This window comes from Podarcis melisellensis, assembly GCF_964234715.1.
Source record: "Podarcis melisellensis genome assembly, chromosome: 2".
NCBI lineage: Eukaryota > Metazoa > Chordata > Lepidosauria > Squamata > Lacertidae > Podarcis > Podarcis melisellensis.
Genome location: NC_138529.1, coordinates 19,314,264 through 19,335,633, shown reverse-complemented (window position 1 = coordinate 19,335,633; position 21,370 = coordinate 19,314,264). Strand labels below are relative to the sequence as shown.

The 21,370-nt window shown below is 43.7% G+C and overlaps 1 protein-coding gene across 1 annotated transcript; it reads left to right on the top strand.

Moving 5' to 3' along the window:
• The first annotated feature begins 484 nt into the window (after nt 1-484).
• UTP6 (UTP6 small subunit processome component) lies at nt 485-19,791 on the top strand. The gene is made up of 19 exons (XM_081898694.1): nt 485-672; nt 1,808-1,892; nt 2,695-2,736; nt 2,820-2,912; nt 3,891-3,938; nt 4,449-4,512; nt 4,953-5,071; nt 6,186-6,263; nt 8,401-8,482; nt 10,011-10,092; nt 10,700-10,881; nt 12,812-12,891; nt 13,036-13,113; nt 13,255-13,434; nt 14,849-14,929; nt 16,327-16,436; nt 16,553-16,619; nt 18,283-18,355; nt 19,531-19,791. Exons 1-19 carry the CDS (start codon nt 581-583, stop codon nt 19,686-19,688), a joined length of 1,794 nt encoding a protein of 597 aa, XP_081754820.1. The 5' UTR covers nt 485-580; the 3' UTR covers nt 19,689-19,791.
• Nucleotides 19,792-21,370: the final 1,579 nt, after the last annotated feature.

Below are 21,370 nucleotides of genomic sequence, written 5' to 3'. Positions count from 1 at the left end.
TCTGTGGGAAAGGTACATCTAGTATTTTATAGCTGGCACTCAATGCCACTATTTTCGTGATATTTCACACTATCTGCGCCAGATAAATGCAACTGCTTTGATTTTAGATGAGTGTTGCAGGTGATATATCAAAGAGGGAGATCCTGAATGACAGCGTTTGTAGTATGGAAGACAAGATGTAGTAGGAATTTGCTGGGGGTGTTTCAATTGGTAAATTGTAATTAATGTATATTCCTTGAATTAATGAAGTGTATGTTCCACATCTTAGCAACTCAGGTTGTCACCAGGCCCTCCTCCCACCTCAGGTCTGGACCAGGCTTTCCTTTCAAAGGAGCGGAGGAGGAAAGGCTGACAAAGCGGCCCTGATCTGCCCTGACCCCTTTTCCCTGCCGGAGCCAGAAATGCTGCAGTTCCCCTGGGAGCCGCAGGGAGGCAGCGAGCCCTGCGCGGAAGGGAAACGCGGCGACACGCCGGCGGAAGCGGAAGTCGAGTCACTCTCCTGGCGCGGGCATGTGTTGCTCGCTGCTGCTGTGCATTTAGCTAGAGACCGGCGCTCGGAGGCTGGTCGCCTTTCCCGGTCATGGCGGAGAGGACCGAGCAGCGCATCGAGGACCGGATCCCCGAGCTAGAGGAGCTGGGGAGGGTCGGGCTCCTCACCAGCAAAGAGATCAGGTTGGGCGAGGCGGGATCTCCGCGATCCCCGGGGATCTAGGGAGGGAACGACCCCATGGATTGGGGGTGGAAGCAGGATGGTGGGGAAAGGGAGCCTCGTTTGTCTGGGTCGGTTTTACGTATAAGGTAAACAAGCTCTAGCTTAGGGCCCCACTTTCTTGGGGGCCCCTAAAAAATTTAAAGGAAAAACAACAACCAGGATGTACATTTCCAAAATGTAAGATAAAAAACAAATCAAATAAAACCTACATACAGCAACAGTGTTTTGTGTTGTGTAGGCTCCTGTGATGTAAGTAATGGGCCCCCAACCATTTTAAGTTAGAGCTTAATAATTATTTCACTATTAATGTACTTATTAATTGTATTTCACTATTAATATATTTCTTCTTAATTGTATTTCGGTTCAACAATTACTTTGATAAAATACATATTTTGTTATGTGCAAATGGATTTAGATACCTATTAGGTCCGTAAATGACCATATAGCATATATTCAACACAAAAAACAGTGACAATTTGGTGTTGACATAGGACAGCTGGACATATAAAGGGCCCCATTACCTTCAGTAGCTTAGGGCCTCATCAAACCTAAATCCTAAATCCGGCCCTGGTCCTACTCCTTCAAGGGCAGTAGGAAACAGGCTGTTCTTGGTAGACCTGCAAGCAGCCAAGCCATACCATATATTTTTTTAAAAAATAAATATATATGATTTTTATTAAATTTTTACAATTTCAGAGAAACATTTAATATACTTAAGATATCAGTGACTTCTCTTCTTCTCTTTCCATGGTTCATTTTACATATCTTATATCCCTGCATATTTTACAATGTACCATTCAGTATTCCATTATTGCATCCATCAAAACTTATTTACACTGTGGAATTTATCTTAATGCTGCCAGCGTTTTCAGCTGTACACAGTTACTTTCCATATATTCAGTAACATTTTTTCAGGATTTTATCAGCCCCCCACCCAGCCCATTCTAGCAGCCAGGCACCCATCTAGAACCTGCATGTCCCTCTCCAGACATGGACAATAAGGAGAAAGTTGAGTTGCCCTTAAAATGTTGTGATACCTGTGTGTTCTGTGGATAGGGAACCATGGAAGGGTGTTGCCTTTTTGTATTTCTGCAGGGCAGTTATTAAGAAGACCTTAGCCCTTGAATATAAAATACAACGGAGAGCACTCCATAAGGAGAATTTTATCAGTTACATTCAGGTAGGTTTCTTAAGAGGATTCAATTTCAGTATGCTTTCATCTCTTTATATTTATCTCAGTTAACAAGTGTTATATCTTGTGGTGTTTCTTAAAAATGTGAACTGAAAACATAATGCAATAAAGCATGGCTTAGTTGTCAGATGCACAGTCTGGTATATCTCTTGGTTCTAAATTTTGATGCAGCAGATCTATACATTAATTACAATGCAGTTATAAGGATGTAGAGAGGGCCTTTTAAAAATGGAGGAAGCTGCCTTATATCACCAGACGAGTAGATAACTTATTGACCCTCCAGATGTTGCTGGACTACAGGTCCCATAATCCCTGACAGTTGGCCATCATGGCTGAGGTTGATGGGGTTTGGACTACCAACATATGGAGGTTCGCAGGTTCCCCATCCCCGGTTAGCAGCAGCTCTTAAGAATAGACAGAAATCTTTCTGGACCCTCCATAGAGAAGTGTGTGTGTGTGTGTGTGTGTGTGTGTGTGAGAGAGAGAGAGAGAGAGAGAGAGAGAGAAAGTGGTAAATGTATGTTTTGGTTCCATCAAAATCCAAGAGGATTCAGCCCACTGATTGAGTGGGGAGGAGCATTTCTCCATGTTTAGTAGCTAGGATGAATGGGCACTGGATAATTCTTGATTTATTCACCTCATTATTACAGGCCTTAATTGCAGTTATTATATAATATCACATAAAATCTATATAAAGCAATAAATGCATGGCTTTACTGTGCTAGCTATTGCTCAGTTTTTATCATCCTTGAAGTATTGTTGACCTTCTAAATATTTTCTTTCCCTTCAGTATGAAATCAATCTGTTGGAATTGATTAAGAAAAGAAGAGCGGTAAGTTGACATGTAACTGAAAACTTGAAGGGGTCCTTATGGAATTTACCAAGGATTGTAAAGTTGGTCATTGTTTTCCATAGCGCACTGGCTACTCGTTCAAGAAAGATGAGATTGAGTACTCCATTCTGCAGAGAATACATGGTGTCTTCAAACGGGCCACAACAAAATGGAGTGTAAGACTCTTTTATTCTATAGCACTTGGATGATTTTGTATAACCTCTTGTGTAACATGATGCTGACCTTATTTGTGCGTAATTCTAAAGCCAAACTGCAGCTAAGTATGAATGAGCAGGTGTGCTAGCGACATAGTTAGAAAACAGCAACTGTTTCACTCCTCTCCTGGTGCTGCTGCTGTTTTTCTTGGAGCTGTGACAGAGTTTGGCTTAGTGTTATGTTCAAACCTGGGCTCATGGATTGTCTTGCTCCAAACAAACCATGAGTGGTAAGCCAAGAACAAACCAGTTGCAATTTGTAGCTTTCTAGTTTCTAAAATAGGGACGCAGGTGGCGATATGGCTTAAACCACAGAGCCTAGGACCTGCCAATCAGAAGGTCGGCGGTTCGAATCCTTGCGACGGGGTGAGCTCCCGTCGCTTGGTCCCTGCTCCTGCCAACCTAGCAGTTCGAAAGCATGTCAAAGTGCAAGTAGATAACTAGGTACCGCTCCGGCGGGAAGGTAAATGGCGTTTCCGTGCGCTGCTCTGGTTCGCCAGAAGCAGCTTAGTCATGCTGGCCACATGACCCGGAAGCTGTATACCAGCTCCCTCGGCCAATAAAGCGAGATGAGCGCCGCAACCCCAGAGTTGGCCACGACTGGACCTAATGGTCAGGGGCCCTTTACCTTTACCTTTTTAGTTTCTAAAATGCTTGTTTCAGAATACTGGTTCTTCCTCCTCCTGAAAGACAGGTCCATCACTGACTGCTAGTTGAGACACTTTCTTTTCTCAATTGCGAGGCTAGCACAACAAAGCATAAGAACCATTACTTGGAATGACTTCTTGGTTGTCAGTTTCTCAATTGCTGGCTGTGGAAGCTTTGACTTTCCCATATCTTGCTCCTTACACCATTGTTGTAAAAAGGATAACAATTCTGGATTAATGGTACTTGTGTTCTTAGCTTACCCATACCCTCCTTTTTGTTTCACTTCCATAGGATGATCTTCAGCTGTGGTTGTCTCATGTGGCCTTTTGCAAGAAATGGGTGAGTATTGGAGTGTAATTTCCTCATTTCAGCTGTGAGCTTATAAAGCAGTTGAACCTCTTTTCAAGGGAGCCACGGGATGTGGTCTTTGCATGGTGATAATTTGGAAGAACCTTGTTGAAATGACCGGATTTGTTGGAACGACCGGACTTGCTTTTGATATTTTTACCTGCCAGTACTATCAGAGGACTGTGAGTTAGTCTCTGTCTCTTATATATGAGTATGCATGACAGAGTTTACAACAGCCGGAGTTTGTGATAAATAAATAAATACTAAATAAATATTCACAGTCTTGCTGCTGTTTGAGCTTTGTTGTTCTGCCTGACCACCCCAAGCTTTCGTTAAGGGGAATGCAGGTGCTAAAAACTGTAAGTTCCCTCTGTGCAGATCCCGATATATTTCACTGTAAGATGGCAAACCAAACAGTATCAAAGTCCTCTGTAATGAAGGTGAATCTTGAAAAGGTACACAATATAAGAGAGTGATATGATGCTTTCTGTTTCCTAATAGAACAGGAAAATACAGCTGAGCAAGGTCTTTTCAGCCATGTTAGCTCTTCATCCCAACAAACCAGGTACGGTACTTAAGCTTGTATATGAAGTGAGCAGGATAGGCAGTCTTGGAAAAGATGGATGGGATATCCTGGCAGTGGCACAATTCGCTTGCCTGATCTGGCTCATTTAAGCTGATGGAACAGGTTATGCTATACTAGAGTTATTGCTATTCTAGAGCAACCTTCCCCAATGTTGTGTCCTCCAGATCCCATCAGCTCCAGCCAGTGTGGCCAATGCCCAGGGATGATGAGAGTTGTAGTCTAGCAGTATCTGGAAGGTACCAAGTTGGGGAAGACGAGGCTAGCAGAACAAGGCATAAGAACCATTACTTGGAATGACTTCTTGCTTGTCAGTTGGTTTTGCAGTGGCTGTCTTAAACAGCACCGTGCGTCCATCTCTCTCTCTCTCTCTCTCTCTCTCTCTCTCTCTCTCTCTCTCTCTCTCTCTCTCTCTCTTGTAGCTCTCTGGATCATGGCTGCAAAATGGGAAATGGAGGACCGTCTCTCATCTGAAAGTGCCCGGCAGTTGTTCCTTCGTGCGTTGCGTTTCCATCCAGAATGTCCCAAACTGTATCAAGAGGTAATATGTGATTCTGATGCTTCCCCACTCCCTCCGCTGCAAATGTTTAACTAGTTCATTTCAGCTAAGATCTGCTTGTTCATTGACTGCTGGTTTGTTGAACTGAAGAATGCCATTCTGGTTTTCCATCCTCACTGGCAAATTATTCTTTTTTTTAGTTGTAGAAGTTGTATACCACCCTTCCTCCGAAGATCACAGGGCCGTTCACAACAGAAAAATACAAAACGAAAACACAAAATGCGTAATAAAACGAAAGCAAAACAAACCAATAACCCCCTCCTACAGACACATTTAAAAAGCCATATAATGCTAATCAGTCAAAGGCCTGGTTGAAGAGAAATGTTTTTGTTTAGTGCCTGTAATGAATGTGCCAAGTGAGCCTGGTTGGACATACTGTTGCTTTTTTATATATGTATAACTTTCGAGCTAATAGTATGATGCCCTTTTTTCATTCTCAAAGCTATAGTTAAATATGGTAGGCATTGACTCTGAGTGTGTCTGCCAGGAAAAACTTCAGATGTAATTGTCTTTACCATGGGTGGGAAAGTAAGATATGCAATAGTTGTTGTGAAGTCCTTCGTGTTTCGTCTTTGCAGCCTGAAAATGATGCAATTTAGTATTGCTTTTGTTGTTAAAATCATCAGAAGTCCAGGGGAGCTTTAAAATTTCTCTCTAAAATTTTAACATGCCAACTTGATCGCCACTGTTGTCATTATTTTTATGTGTCAGTAGTAGCCTCTGTTGTTGTGAAACAGCCATGTTTATCCACAATCACGGCGTCAGTTTCTGGTGAAGCCCTTAACCGGGCAAAGTCTTCAACAGTTTCAAGAACAGTAGTGAGGGAAAAGTCAAAAGAACAACGAATGCAAAGTTTATTAAGAAGAAGACTGCTAATTTATTTATTTTTTGGTAGTAATAATGCTGGGAGTCCCTGAACCATGGTTAATTGGGAGCACGCCACAAAATGGCTGATTTCCTATTCCTGATTTTACTCCAGTTACATTTTACATCAGCACCACTATTAACCACAGTAGTAACAAGGAATCCTTCTCCACTGGCATTTGAAGCCCTTGCCACCTCATTTCCCCCTCTTTGCCTTCCTTTGTTTCTGTAGTATTTCAGGATGGAGCTCATGAATGCCGAAAAGCAAAGGAAAGAGAAGAAAGAATTTGAGCAAGCAAAGATGGACCTGGTAAGAAATGAGATGTCGTTGTCACGGAAAATTTCTGCCTGTGCCAGAAACAATTCCTCTTGGGTCAGGGGTGGGGAAAATATAGATCTGTCTGCTGAGCCCTTGGGATTTTTTTCCAGGCTACATCTCCTGTCCCCAGGCCACTCTTCTCTTCTGCCTGTCTCTACACCCTTCTCAAGTGCTTTTGCTTGGCTGAAATAAGTCCTTGAACTGTGCAGGTGCCTCTTTCCTCCCTGGGTGGAGATGGGTGTGTGTTTGTGGAAACCTGTGAGCGTTGTGTGACTGGCACTGCCAGATTTACGTATAAGCTAAACAAGCGTAATAATAATAATAATAATAATTTATTATTTATACCCTGCCCAAAGGTAGCCCCACTTAGAGCACATTGCAGTAGTCCCAGCGAGAGATAACTAGAGCATGCACCACTCTGGCGAGAGAGTCTGCGGGCAGGTAGGGTCTCAGCCTGTGTACCAGATGGAGCTGATAAACAGCTGCCCTGGACACAGAATTGACCTGCGCCTCCATGGACAGCTGTGAGTGCAGAATGACTCCCAGGCTGCGCACCTGGTCTTTCAGGGGCACAGTTACCCCATTCAGGACCTCCACACCCGCTTGTCTCCTGTCCCCCCAAAACAGTACTTCTGTACCCCCCAATATACTTCTTCTTAATTGCATTTCACTATTAATATATTTGTTCTTAATTGTATTTCAGTTCAACAATTACTTTGATAAAATACATATTTTGTTACGTGCAAATGGCTTTAGATACCCATTAGGTCCATAAATTACCATATAGCATATATTCAACCCAAAAAACAGCAACAATTTGTTGTTGACAAAGGACAGCTGGACATATAAAGGGCCCCATTACCTTCAGTAGCTTAGGGCCTCGTCAAACCTAAATCCGGCCCTGGCGACTGGGATGCACTTAACTTTGTACGGTAAAGTGTCACAACAGTTGCTGTACTCACTTTGTGCCTGCTTCTGGCCCCCTTCCCATCACTGGTGTGCATCCCCCAAAACCTGGCCCAGGAGGGAACGGGGACCCTTAATCTGGAAAATGTTTTCCCGCCTCTGACTTAGACAGTTAAGTTGTATCATTTGAAGTGTTTGTGATACAATAAATTACGACACACTTATACAGTACAGTCATACCTCGGGTTAACAGACGCCTTAGGTTGCATTTTTTGAGGTTACGGACCGCCGAAACCCGGAAGTACCGGAACAGGTTACTTCTAGGTTTCAGTGGTCTCGCATGCACAGAAGCAGTAAATCACGCTATGCGCAGAAGCGCCAAATCGCAACCCATGTGTGCGCAGCTGTGGGTTGCGAACACTGCGGGTTGCGAACGTGCATCCCTCACAGATCACGTTCGCAACCCGAGCGTCCACTGTACTTTCCTGTGCTATGTGTCCATTTGAGACATCTGAAGCAAAAACAGCTATCCCTTAATTGGTCTTGTGCTTGTCCTTTAAGTGCAGCTCAGAGTCTACATGACTCGAGGAACGTCGCTGGCGCAGCTTTCTCCTGTGGAGCAATGTTTCTGTGCTCCTGTAATAGTGGCGAGTCATCAACTTGGGACATGTGCTGTGGAACAGTTCTAGTAACTTGTACAGCTGTTAACAAACGCAAGGTGAAAACCGGATTGTGTTTTGTTGAGTGACTGCACTCTTCCAGAGATCACACACCTCTTATGAAAGGTTCTTTGCCAAGTTCTTTTTAAATTTATGTATTCTGTTGAACATGTAGCCCACGCCATCCAAATGGCTTGGGGTGGGTAGGAAAAAGCTAAATTATTCCATCTTGCCCTTCCCTGCCCCTGCCCGCCAAAGTGTATTGTGTTGCTTCTAGAAGACGTTGACAAGTTGCAAGTTTCTTGTGACCTTCTGTGCCTTATGGAAAATATATGCCAACAAAGCTAACCAGAGGCCACACTATTGTTGCTTTTTCAATATTAGGGAATGTCCACCTATCAATATATGTGGAGCATTTCTCTCACAGTGCAGTGGCCCATATGTGCAGTGGGGCCCCGGCTGCAACTCTGTGGAAGAAAAAGTGTTGGTTGTGTGCCATGAATTGTTTTTTTATCTGAAAAGGGTCTAGGACATGAAAGCTTGACTTTTGCCTGCAATTTTAGGGTGAATTCAGCTATTCTGAGGAAATACTTAATGGTGCAATGGCCCGAGTTATCTACAGAAATGCTGTTCAGAAAATCAAAGGTAACTCCCATGTTGTGTTTCGTGTGTGTGTGTGTGTGTGTGTGTGTGTGTGTGTGTTTTAAGTAGCAACCTGCCTTAGGTAAAGGTAAAGGGACCCCTGACCATTAGGTCCAGTCGTGACCGACTCTGGGGTTGCGGCGCTTATCTTGTTTTATTGGCCAAGGGAGCCGGCATACAGCTTCCAGGTCATGTGGCCAGCATGACTAAGCCGCTTCTGGCAAACCAGAGCAGCACATGGAAAACGCCGTTTACCTTCCCGTCAGAGTGGTACCTATTTATCTACTTGCACTTTGATGTGCTTTCAAACTGCTAGGTTGGCAGGAGCAGGGACCGAGTGACGGGAGCTCACCCCGTCGCGGGGATTCGAACCGCTGACCTTCTGATCGGCAAGTCCTAGGCTCTGTGATTTAACCCACAGCGCCACCCGTGTCCCAGCAACATGGCTTAGGTTTTTAAAAATAAATATAGGCCACTGGTTTGGTTGGCTGGGGTTGAATATTGCAGCACCCATTCTAACAGAATGACTTTGGGATGGCTACAACCCTGAAGGTGTTACTGACAAAGGGGTACTTTCACAGACAGTTAAAAGACCTCTCTGCTCACCCTAGCTTTCCACAACTGTTGATAACTGAGTTCTAGGTTGGTTCTGGCTGCGGAGGTTGCTGAAATTAAATCGACTATATGGATGTTTTCACTTTTGTTTATTGTTTCGAATGGTTTTATGAATATTGGGACTGATTTAAAATTCAAAAGTGGCACCTAGGTTTTTAAAAAATATATTTACAGTGGTACCTCAGGTTAAGTACTTAATTTATTCCGCAGGTCCGTTCTTAACCTGAAACGGTTCTTAACCTGAAGCACCACTTTAGCTAATGGGGCCTCCTGCTGCCGCCGCACCGCCGGAGCCTGATTTCTGTTCTTATCCTGAAGCAAAGTTCTTAACCTGAAGCACTATTTCTGGGTTAGCGGAGTCTGTAACCTGAAGCGTATGTAACCCGAGGTACCACTGTACTAGTATGTAGGATGAGTTGTTCAGCTTTCTTGTAGCATCTGGATTTGGCTGCTCTCAGGATGCTCGTGTTGATGGGCCAGTTGTCTCTGACCTGGTATTACCTGCATAGAATCACAAGAGTTGAAAGGGACTCTGAGGGTCATCTAGTTGAACCCCCTGCAATGCAGGAATCTTTTGCCCAATGTGGGGCTTGAACCCATGACCCTGAGGTTAAGAGCTGCATGATCTACAGACTGATCTGTCCCAGCTGCTGTACTGAGCATTCATGAATTGTGTAGGCAAGTTCACATACAAGTCAATCCAAGCCTTGCGGCAAAATTTGACACTCCACATTAAAGAGATGCATTTCAAGCAAAGTTTGGAGAGTTCTTACGGTTTTATTCATTTTTTTAAATTAATCCTCTTGTTATAGAGTACATATATTTTATTTGTTAAATATTTTCTGGCTTAAGAGAGACTGTTTATGAGGTTCTGGACCCCCCCAAATTACTGTCTGTCTGTCTGACTCCATTCTAGGTGCCGAGTTTCTTCTGTCACTGCTGTCAATTGCAAAACCTTTTGATTTTACACAAGACCTTCAAAAGGAAATTTTGGAAAAGTAAGTTTGGGTGGGTGTGGAGAACTAGAGCACAATTAGTGTGGTCCATTCAGGTGGTCTGCAGCGTGTCTGTAAAAATACAGGTTTTTTTAAAAATATCATACAGCATCTTTTGCATTTTACTGTTTTGTTGGAAGCCGCCCAGAGTGGTTGGGGAAACGCAGCCAGATGGGTGGGGTATAAATAATAAATTATTATCATCATCTATCGTAGCGCATTGCAGTTACAACAGGCAGAAAAATCATTAAGTGGTCTGCCAAGACCTTCAGCAATTTCCAAGTGGTCTGTGGGAAAGAAAAGTTTGGAAGCCACTGTGCTAGAAGTATTATTTTGTTTAACATGGAAAGCATTCAGGTGTGATCTCCTCGCTTTCAGTCTACCACCTCATCCCCATTCTGTTCTTCAGCCTGGGTAGACCAGACTGTGACTTGGCAGACTCTGGCATGTCTGACGTGGCTTCACCTGAAGTGGTGCCAAGATTATCTCAGGATAAATAAAATGTCACTGTTGTGATATAGCCACCTGCTTGGAGAGCAAAGCACTCTTAATGCTCCCTCCTAAGAAGAGGGTAGCGCATGGAGCAATAGCATGATAGTTTTCCTCTTAGCCTGCAGGCAGAATACGCCAATGATCCTCTTATGTGGGACTACATAGCACGGCAGGAGCTGGAGAAGGACTCATTGCCCACAACAGAACATCGGTCCAAACAGTCAAAAGCACAGGAAGCAGCCCTAAAAGAAGAACGGTGTTGCATGGTGTTTGATGAAGCAGTCGCCTCCCTTCCCACAGGTTAGAACTTGTGCTTCTAATATATATCAGCATTTATAAAGTATTAAATTTCTAAAACATAAATGATACTTCCAGTTCTTGTGGTAGAGCTTTGAAGATGTATGTAGTCATGATTCCCAAATTAATTATGAACTGATGGACTTGAAGAGCTCAATATGTGTGTGGTTATTTTTTAATTTTTAAGTGTTCAGATTTCTCCCGAAAGGGGTATATTTGAATGAAAACGGGAAGGCAATACTTTTGTTTTTGCCAATGATGTCATGCAGATGCTGCGAAGGATTTCCATGCGCGATGAACCTCCTTCCCACGCTTAAACACCCATCTGGAAATGCAAGAGAGGCAGCAAGCTTTCCTAGTGCTTGTCCATTTGTCCTTCTCATCCGCTTGCAATTGTTAATCAGGTTTCACGATGCGGGTGGCGCTGTGGTCTAAACCACTGAGCCTCTTGGGCTTGGCTGATCAGAAGGTTGGCGGTTCAAATCCCTGCGACAGGTGATCTCCCGTTGCTCTGTCCCAGGTCCTGCCAACCTAGCAGTTCGAAAGCACACCAGTGCAAGTAGATAAATAGTTTGCTGCAGTGGGAAGGTAAATGGCGTTTCCGTTCGTTCTTGTTTGCGTCACGGTGTTCCATTGCGCCAGAAGCAGTTTAGTCATGCTGGCCACATGACCTGGAAACCTGACTGCAGACAAATGCCAGTACCCACAGCCTGAAAAGCGAGACGAGTGCCACAACCCCATAGTCACCTTTGACTGGACTTAACCATCCAGGGGTCCTTTACCTTTCCCTTTACACGATAACAGTGGTGATTTATGTCCTCCAAAAATAGTAATTAAGCTATAGGCTTTAAGGTGAACTGTAGGCTTGTTGGTCTAGTTCTAAGAGCAGATGAGGTGATGAAGCCATGTCTGGATTTGACCACCTCAAGACTGCAGGTAGAAACTCGCATGACTGAATGTTCCCCATTCAGCACCTTCCTGGGCCTCATATAAAATCCCTCCATGTAGAAATTTAGATTTCAAGGAGCAAGCTTCCAGGCTAAGCTTTTATAGGACATATTGCATGCTTGGGAGTGTACTGCTGCTCACAAGAGAGTGATTTTTCCTCAGAACCTTTGCCCTGCAGTCTTAAGTGGTATTGTCCAAAACCGTTTCATGGCCACCTCTGCTGAATTTGAGAAGGTGGCCAGAGTGTCAGCGTTGGGAGGGAGCAGGGCCCTCCTGTACCTTCATGTAGCACAAGGGTTTGCGGGCCTTACGCCACTAACCGCTTCACCTCAGGGACTTAACGAACATTGTGCAATTTGCATGGAGGAGGGAACAGCTGAGTGAACCCGGCTAGGCTGGTTAGCAAGGGTTTATTTCATGCACAACCTTCCCAGAGGCCTCCCATGAAACACTTCAGAAATCATATTCAAAGGGTCTAAACCAGAAATCATATTCAACCTACGGTTGTCTTGCTCTGGTGACGGAAAAGAGCCATGAGGTGGGTAGAATATGTGTGTCTTCTTTCTGGTGTCCTGCAATCCACTTTTCCTCATGATGTGTTCCAAGAGAGTTGGATTTTGTACGTTTTCATCCTCAGCTGACTCAGAGAAGTAGGAGAAAGCACCAAAGCTGCCTTGAGGTTTATACGGTGTCTGTACCGTGTGGATTTTAGCTGTGTTTTATCTACGATTTTATTCGTGCACTGTTCGGTGAGCTCTTTGATCAAGTGGCTTATAAAATTTCTAAATAAAGATACTGAAGGAGGAAAGAAACTTGTAGCAAATCTTGTGAATAGGTGGTTTCACCCCCCTTTTAATTGTTGGTTGATAGCTTTTGCTTAGGAGTTGAATTTTTCTTTAGCGGGTCTTGGAAAAGCAGTGTTGTTGTTTTCGTTCAGAAGGAGTGACTGCTGTTTTTATTTAATGAAACGTTTTTAACCCTCCAGAGGCCATGTGGGAACGTTACGTCGCTTTTTGCTTGGAAAGATATAACCGGAAGACAAACAGTGAAGAGTTAAAGCAGAAGGTAAACGCTTTAAGTATTCCTGCAGGCAATTTCAAAAGTTTACTTTTGTTTTGTCTGCATGGAGGCTAGTCTGCATGGCAGTGAAGCTAGTCTGCATGGCAGTGAAGCTCATTCTTTTTTCCTTATCTCTCCTTGTATTTTTAGAGGTTGGAAAGGATATCAAGTGTTTGCAGCCGAGCTCATGAATTACAGTTGCTGCCAGCTTCTCTCTATCAGCAATGGGTAAGGATGTATATGGCTCTTGCTGGGCTTTTAAAAATATATATATATAAAAGCACCACATCATATGAAATGGGAGTTTGGGTCTTGGGACACATTTCTCAATAAAGGCTTCCGTTTTATCTTTGATTTGCATCTTGTCAGCTCCAGCTCTTACTGGGGCTCGACCTCCGAGAAAAGGCTGAAGAGGTGGCAGCAGCGGCAACGAGACGATTCAGCCACTTGGTAGAAATGTGGGAGCTGAGGCTGAAGTTGCTACTCCAGCTGAACACGGATGGTGTAGGCCCTTGTTTCCAGGAAGCATTTAGAGCAGTTAAGGCGAAGGTAAGCGACAAGCCCCTGGAATGAAAGGATTGCTGTTTGCAAGCCTCATGGTGGAGGGGCAGTGTGGCGATCACACACAGGGCCCCCGGACGTTTGACGGTCTATTGACCCTGTGCCTCCACTGCGATTGCTTTTTCTGCTGCCACCACCCCGTATCTCACGGGGACACACGGAGTCCAGTCAGTTGTTAACATAAACAAATAATCAAGTTTATTTTTAAATGCAGGAACAAGCTTATGGTTTCAGTGGTTTCAGTTAGTTTTTCTTGACAGTTTCTTAATCTTGGTTCCTAACAACTCCAAACTGATTATTCCAGCTATCTATCTGACTCCACCTAACGATTGCTCTCACTCTCTCACAATACAACTCTACCAACCCACACCTAAACCTCCCTCTTCCTTCTTCAACTCCCAAACCTCAACTCTCAACTCCCAAACCTCAACTGACTTTCAAAACCTCCCACTCTAACTTTTATTCCTCCCTTGCATTCTCACTGGCCAAGCACATCACACCCATTTTAACCCTTTCCTTATGACCCATCCTAGGAGGGTCATCCCGGCTGGAGCAGCCCCCCGCGACCCTCTCCCGGCTGGGAGGTGACGCGCGGCTATGGCAGGAGCCTCTATAGCCGTGCATCACCTCTCCAGCCAGGAGAGCGCGTGTGGGGCTAAAGAAGCCATAGCCCCGCGACCCTCTCCCAGCTGGAGAAGTGACGCGTGACTATGGCAGCAGCCTCTCCGCTGCGCCTTTCCGCTGCTCCCTGACCTGCTCTTTGGGGCTGGTGGTGGGCTTCCACCCGCCAGCCCCAAAGAGCAGGTCGAAAGGAACCTGAAGCCTGGAGAGCGAGAGGGGTCGGTGCGCACCTTGTTTTAGAGCGGGAAAACAAGAGGGGGAAAATTCTCCCACTCTCTGTGCAGCGCTTCCTGCCGCTTCGCTGAAGGGGCACTGGGCAGAGAGCGGAAGAATTTTTCCCCCTTGTTCTCCCCCCTCTAAAACAAGGTGCGTCCTATTGTCCGGTGCGTCCTATGGTGCGAAAAATACGGTATATAGAAAGGTTTATTGTTTTGAGTACATTCAAATGTAAGATAAAACATATGCATAGGGACTTGACAGGAAGTCATAGTTGAAGAAAAGATTTTGGAAGATAAAAGGGGAAAAAATATTTACTTTCATTATTATCATTTTCTGTGCGGGTGTGGGTGTGTGGGTGTCTGCACATATGTGTGTTGTATGCAATGTTTGGGAGGAAATAAGACAGTAAATAACAAATAACAAACTAAATATCAATGTATGTAATGTTTATTTCTTAATTATATTTAGTGGTAGTATGGCTGTATTGTTTTTTATAACATAAAACCATTCAATAAAAATTATTTTAAAAAATACATTAATGTTTCTCTCTTCCTACCACTAGGACAGCTTGCCGTTATGGATTCTATGTACAGAATGGAGCGAGAATGTCAATAGCACTCCTGAAACGGAAGCACTCTATCAGGTATTACATATCCTATTTGAAAACAACGACAGTTCAGCATGGGTAGAACTATTCAGGAAAGCAGATGGGAATAGTTTTACTAGCAACACTATCATGTTAGCATTAATTTTAGAACTAGCACTGTGCTTGGTAATCAGCAGGTCAAAGAAATTATGTGATCCCAAGACAGCCTTGTAGAGTACAGGAGCCAGACTAAGTTGGGGTCAAGGGCTTTGGCGAGGGAAGACAGTGTCCGATCTGGCTGCCATAGTTGGGGAAAGCCTTTGCTGAAGATGTGAGTTGTCTCTGACAATGGAGAAGTGGAAGCAAAGCAGGAGGGGGGTGCAAGAAAGGGGGAGAAGGAGGGGAATGACTGGAGACAGTAATACTCAAATGGGGGGGGGGCGCACACCCATTGAAAGCACCCCAGATATAAATGTGTGTATGAATGCATTCAGACACAATCTCCATTTCTAAATACAGTGGTACCTCAGTTTTCGAACGTCTCTGTTGACGAATATTTCGGTTTTCGAACACGCCTCGGAAGTCAAACATGCCACGTGGCTTCTGCTTAGTGCAAGATCCTGAGGCCAAGCTGTCAGCTGTTGAGTTTTTGATTTTCGAACATTTCAGAACTTAAACAGTCTTCCGCAACAGATTACAGTCATACCTCATGTTACGTTTGCTTCATGATACGTTTTTTCAGGTTGCGTCCTGCGGCGACCCGGAAGTAGTGGAAAGGGTTACTTCTGGGTTTTGCCGCTTGCGCATGCGCAGACACGAAAATGGCATCATGCGCAGAAGCGGCGAATCGCAACCCACGCATGTGCAGACACGCCGCTGCAGGTTGCATTCTGCTCGTGTTGTGAACGGGCCTCCGGAACGGATTCCGTTCGCAACCAGAGGTACTACTGTACGTTCGAAAACCAAGGTACCACTGTATAGTCGTACCTTGGAAGTCGAACGGAATCCGTTCTGGAAGTCCGTTCGACTTCCAAAACATTCAGAAACCAAAGTGCAGTTTCTAATTGGCTGCAGGAAGCTCTTGCAGCCAATTGGAAGTCCCATCGGATGTTCGGCTTCCAAAAATAGTTCACAAACCAGAACAGTCATTTCTGGGTTTGTGGCATTCGGGAACTAAAACATTCAAGAACTAAGCTGATCGAAAATTAAGGTATGACTGTATATTGATTTGGAAAGGACAGTCTCAAAGTTACAAGATGTACTCAGATGTACTCAGAATTATTCCATCTGTGTACACCATTCCTGCTCTCTTATTTGAATCCTTAGCTCTCTGGGTTGAAATATCCCACTTTGGATCAAAATATGGCGGCTCCTGATAGTCCATGACATGTGCTTAAGAGCTTCACAGGTCTTCTCTGAATGTGCTCAGGTTCTTTTTACGTTTTAACTTGCAGAGATCTTTGCTTGCCACGCTGCCTGCTGACTCGGTAACCATGAAGGAAAAGTATATCGAATGGGCGTACAGGGCTGGTGGCTATAAGAAAGCAAAGAAAGTCTTTACCAGGTAAGAACTCCTTCTGAAACACACACATATACAGAAATACAATTATTTATTTCTTCCGCTTTCTCTGATGGTTTTTTAAAAACTGAATCCCTCACACACCATCTTTTATGTCCTAGTTTGCATGAGAGCCGTCCGTTTTCCCTTGAGTTCTTTAAGAAGATGATTCAGATTGAAAAGGAGCAAGTAAGTAACGTAACTTAGGACAAACTTAGTTTTAGGATGTTCTGTATCATTAGAGGCAAGTGCCATTGTGAATTTTCTAAAGGGAGCAGTGGTTAATATGCCGGAATATGTTGGGATTGGACTACTATAAGGTGCCTTTTTAGAAAACCTCTGGAAACTTCTTTAAAGGATTTGACCTATATCAAGGGCATCGTTGCTGTTCTGTTTCCTGACATGACTCAAAATGTTGTGTTGTTTTCTGGAAGCCCTAAACAGCTAGAGATGTTGCTTATTTTTTTATACTTTTTTTGTTTGTTTGGGGAAAAGGTCATAGCTCCACAGTGTCAGATTAAACGTGGATGCCTAGTACATTTTCTATTTTTATTTTATCAACCAACAATTTTAATAAACCAATTTTGATGCATTGTTGCAGGGGCGCTAAAAGGTGTGGGGCCCATAGATCAGTGCCTACTCTGCCTATTTGGTAGAATAATAATAATAATAATAATAATAATAATAATAATAATAATAATAATAATTTTATTTATACCCCACCCTCCCCAGCCAAGTTGAATGATTACAACTTAAAAACAAAATTAAAATAAAACATTAAAATATTGAAACATTAAAATATTAAAATGTAGCCTCCTCGCAGGAGGAGAAGGAAAAGAAAAAAGAAAGAGAGGGAGGGAATCAAATTGGCTCTAAGCCAAAGGCCAGGCGGAGGTCTATAATAATAATAATAATAATAATAATAATAATAATAATAATAATAATAATAATAATAATAATTGTACTCTGTCCATCTGACTGGGTTGCCCCAACCACTCTGGGCAGCTTCCGGCGTAAGGAATAAAGACATAGCAAAACATTGAAACTTTAAAAGCTTTCCTATAGAGGGCTGCCTTCAGTGTTAGATCATCTGCTTTGCATGCATATGGTCCCAGGTTCAAATCCTGGCAGCTTCAAGTAGGGCTGAGAGATAACCCTGCCCCAAACTTTGAAGAGCCACTGCCAGCCAGTTCTGAGCTGGATTGACTTGTGTTCTGTCTTGGAATAAAGCAGCCATCTCTGTGTGCGTTCTGAATGTTTTTAACTTTCACTTTAGTTGCTGCCCATGGTTGTATCTGGTTGGACAGGAATACAGTGGTACCTCAGGTTACATACGCTTCAGGTTACATACGCTTCAGGTTACAGACTCTGCTAACCCAGAAATAGTGCTTCAGGTTAAGAATTTTGCTTCAGGTTGAGAACAGAAATTGTGCTCTGGTGGCGCGGCAGCAACAGGAAGCCCCATTATCTAAAGTGGTGCTTCAGGTTAAGAACTGTTTCAGCTCCAGAACGGATTAAGTACTTAACCCGAGGTACCATTGTATGTGTGTTTTACGTATAGTTTTCAGGGAGCTCCAGGGGGTGTAGTGGAGAAGGAATAGCAGGGGAAGCATTCTTGGCTATGGGTTTGGGTGGTGAGTCAGGAAAAGTGCTATGTGAGAGGGGAAAGCTTCTCAATACTTTATTGCCCAAGCCTGTCACAGCTTCTGCTCTTATTCCTGTGTCCTTTTAATTCATGGACTGAAGGACTAAATAGCAATACACTGTTTTATGTACTTGGCAAGTATATTTAACAGCTGTAACCTTTGGCTCAGCATCCTTAGTTATCCCCCCCTTTTTTTCTACCTCCAAGGAATCCTGTAAAATGTCCAATATCCGAGAATATTATGAACGTGCCTTGAGAGAATTCGGTGCCACAGACCCCGGTAAGAAGTTTTATTTCTTCAAGTGTTGTGGGTATAACCAGAGATCTTCTCTTCCTTCCATCTGCATTTTGATTAGAGTAAATTTAAACACATGCACACAAAAAACTGGATTTTACTGCGTGTCATCTTGAGAACCTACTTAGGCCAGAATTATAATAAGCAGGCATAGGCAAACTCCGGCCCTTCAGATGTTTGGGACTACAATTCCCATCATCTCTGACTACTGGTCCTGTTAGCTAGGGATGATGGGAATTGTAGTCCCAAATACCTGGAGGGCCAGAGTTTGCCTATGCCTGGTAATAAGGATGAAGTCGGCAGCTAAATAAGCAGGCAGCCCAAATAGCAATGTCCCTCAGATGAAATCCCCACACCACCCCTCAAATCCCCAGAATTAAGCATCTGGCTAACCTGGGAGCTGGCCATAAGGCTGTGGTAGCCAGAGCCATCCAATGTACAGGAAAGGGATTTTTTTTTTAAGTTGTGCACAAGTTATTTTACTCTGGACTTGGCCCAAAGGTTGCTCATCATCAATGTCTGCATTGTTCAACATATAAAGGTAAAGGGACCCCTGACCATTAGGTCCAGTTGTGACTGATTCTGGGATTGCGGCGCTTATCTCGCTTTATTGGTCGAGGGAGCTGGCGTACAGCTTCTGGGTCATGTGGCCAGCATGATTAAGCCGCTTTTGGCGAACCAGAGCAGTGCACGGAAATGCTGTTTACCTTCCCGCCGGAGCGGTACCTATTTATCTACTTGCACTGATGTGCTGTCAAACTGCTAGGTTGGCAGGAGCAGGGACCAAGCAACGGGAGCTCATCCCGTCGTGGGGATTTGAACCGCGGACCTTCTGAATGGCAAGTCCTAGGCTCTGTGGTTTAACCCACAGCGCCCCCCGCGACCCTTGTTCAACATACACCATAACGTAAATCGAAACCCACCACTTCTGCTGGAACCACTTTCTTATCTTTGATGCGGAGTACATAATATTTAAAAAGGAGCTATTGTAAGTACTATAGCAACTGTTAAGTTTTTAGTCCCAGATTTTGCAAAAAAACCCACTCCACACATATACCCCAATGGTGGAACATACATAGGATCATGTGTTGCTAAGTTTTGGGCCCATGGGGGCATTTCCATTATCACAATATTAACTAGCCTTTTTTCTTCCTTTGAAGATATTTGGCTGGATTACATCAGAGAGGAACTGACTCAGTCCCAAGGCAAACCTGAGAACTGCGGCAGCATTCACTGGAGGGCGATGAAAATGTTGCAGGGAGAACAAGTTGAAACTTTTATTTCAAAGTACACATTGCTGCAAACTGGACACCTGTGAGAAATGTAATCCTAGATGTGTCTTATCTTAAGAGCTAAACCTACTTTAAATGTTATTTGTAAATTTGTAACCCAAAGGCAAATAAATATATTTTTGGGGAGGCCTTCTCTCTTCATTGTTGGTTTTTTGATGGGTGGATCAAAGATTCTGACTGGTGTTCATACGGCGTACAACTATAAGAACATGAGAGTGGAGTTAGAGGAAACAGTTGGCACATTGTTGTGTGTGTTCTGGTGATCCATAAAACAGAAGACACAGAAAGAAAAGGTTACATTGCTATGAACCACCTTGAGATCTTTGGATGAAGAGCGCTATTTTTGTTGTTTAGTCGTTTAGTCGTGTCCAACTCTTTGTGACCCCATGGACCAGAGCACGCCAGGCACTTCTGTCTTCCACTGCCTCCTGCAGTTTGGTCAGACTCATGTTTGTAGCTTCGAGAAAACCATCCAACCATCTCGTCCTCTGTTGTCCCCTTCTTGTTGTGCCCTCCATCTTTCCCAACATCAGGGTCTTTTCCAGGGAGTCTTCTCTTCTCATGATGTGGCCAAAGTATTGGAGTCTCAGCTTCACGATCTGTCCTTCCAGTGAGCACTCAGGGCTGATTTCCTGAAGAATGGATACGTTTGATCTTCTTGCAGTCCATGGGACTCTCAAGAGTCTCCTCCAGCACCATAATTCAAAAGCATCAAGAGCGCTATACAAGAGCGCTATACAAACAAATAAGTTTATTGCATTGTCCAGTAGCACCTTAGAGACCAACTAAGTTTGTTCTGGGTATAAGCTTTCATGTGCACTGAAGAGTGGTCTACAAGTACAATAATAAAGAGTATTTAAATAAATAGGATTTCTAACTCTTGGACATTAACTAGTTAGCAGTGCATATAGATCCAGTGACAGTGGTGTCCAAAGTATCATTAACAATCTAATATCCAATCACTCTGTCAGATTTTTTTGGAATGCGTTGATATTACTCAAGTTGCAAGGAATTTAAGACTGGCTGGTCAGTTTGGTTCCATGAAGTTTTTAAATTTAAAATGTGCCAATAGATTGTATCTAAAGATGTCCTTCAAGCAGAAAGCCTCTTCAGTTCAGACTTCTGCCTTAGCAAGTACCGCATTGCACTAAAAAGTAATGTGAAATCCAAGTACAGTGGTACCTTGCAAGACGAATGTCTCGCAAGACGAAAAACGTGCAAGATGAAAGAGTTTTCTGTTTTTTGAGTCGTTCCGCAAGACGAATTTGCCTATGGGCTTGCAAACGTCTTGCGAGTTCTTGTGAGTTTGTTTCCTTTTTCTTAAAGCCGCTAAGCCGTTAATAGCCGCTAAGCCGTTAATAGCCGCTAAGCCACTAATAGCCGTGCTTCGCAAGATGAAAAAGCCGCAAGACGAAGAGACTCGCGGAACGGATTAATTTCGTCTTGCGAGGCACCACTGTACATCCATTTGCACAAAATCCTTTGCTGTTTTTCCTCCCGTCTGGATTTATTTTGTTTTGATTATTTTATAAACACCTTGTCTAGGGCAGATCAAGCCCAAATAAATAGCTGGGTCACGTGCAGTTGCACACTGCAAAATGACACCCCAGTGGCTGGAAGACAAATGCTGGAAAGCAACGTTGGCTTGCCCAAGGCTTGAGATCTCAGTGACTGTAAACTTATTTCAAGGGGGAAAGTGCACTCCAGC

Coding starts and splice junctions, on each gene's coding strand:
- UTP6 (XM_081898694.1), top strand. CDS start 581: ATGGCGGAGAGGACCGAGCAGCGCATCGAGGACCGGATCCCCGAGCTA. Junction 2,737..2,819: donor TGATTAAGAAAAGAAGAGCG/GTAAGTTGACAT, acceptor TGTTTTCCATAG/CGCACTGGCTACTCGTTCAA. Junction 4,513..4,952: donor TCTTCATCCCAACAAACCAG/GTACGGTACTTA, acceptor TCTCTCTTGTAG/CTCTCTGGATCATGGCTGCA.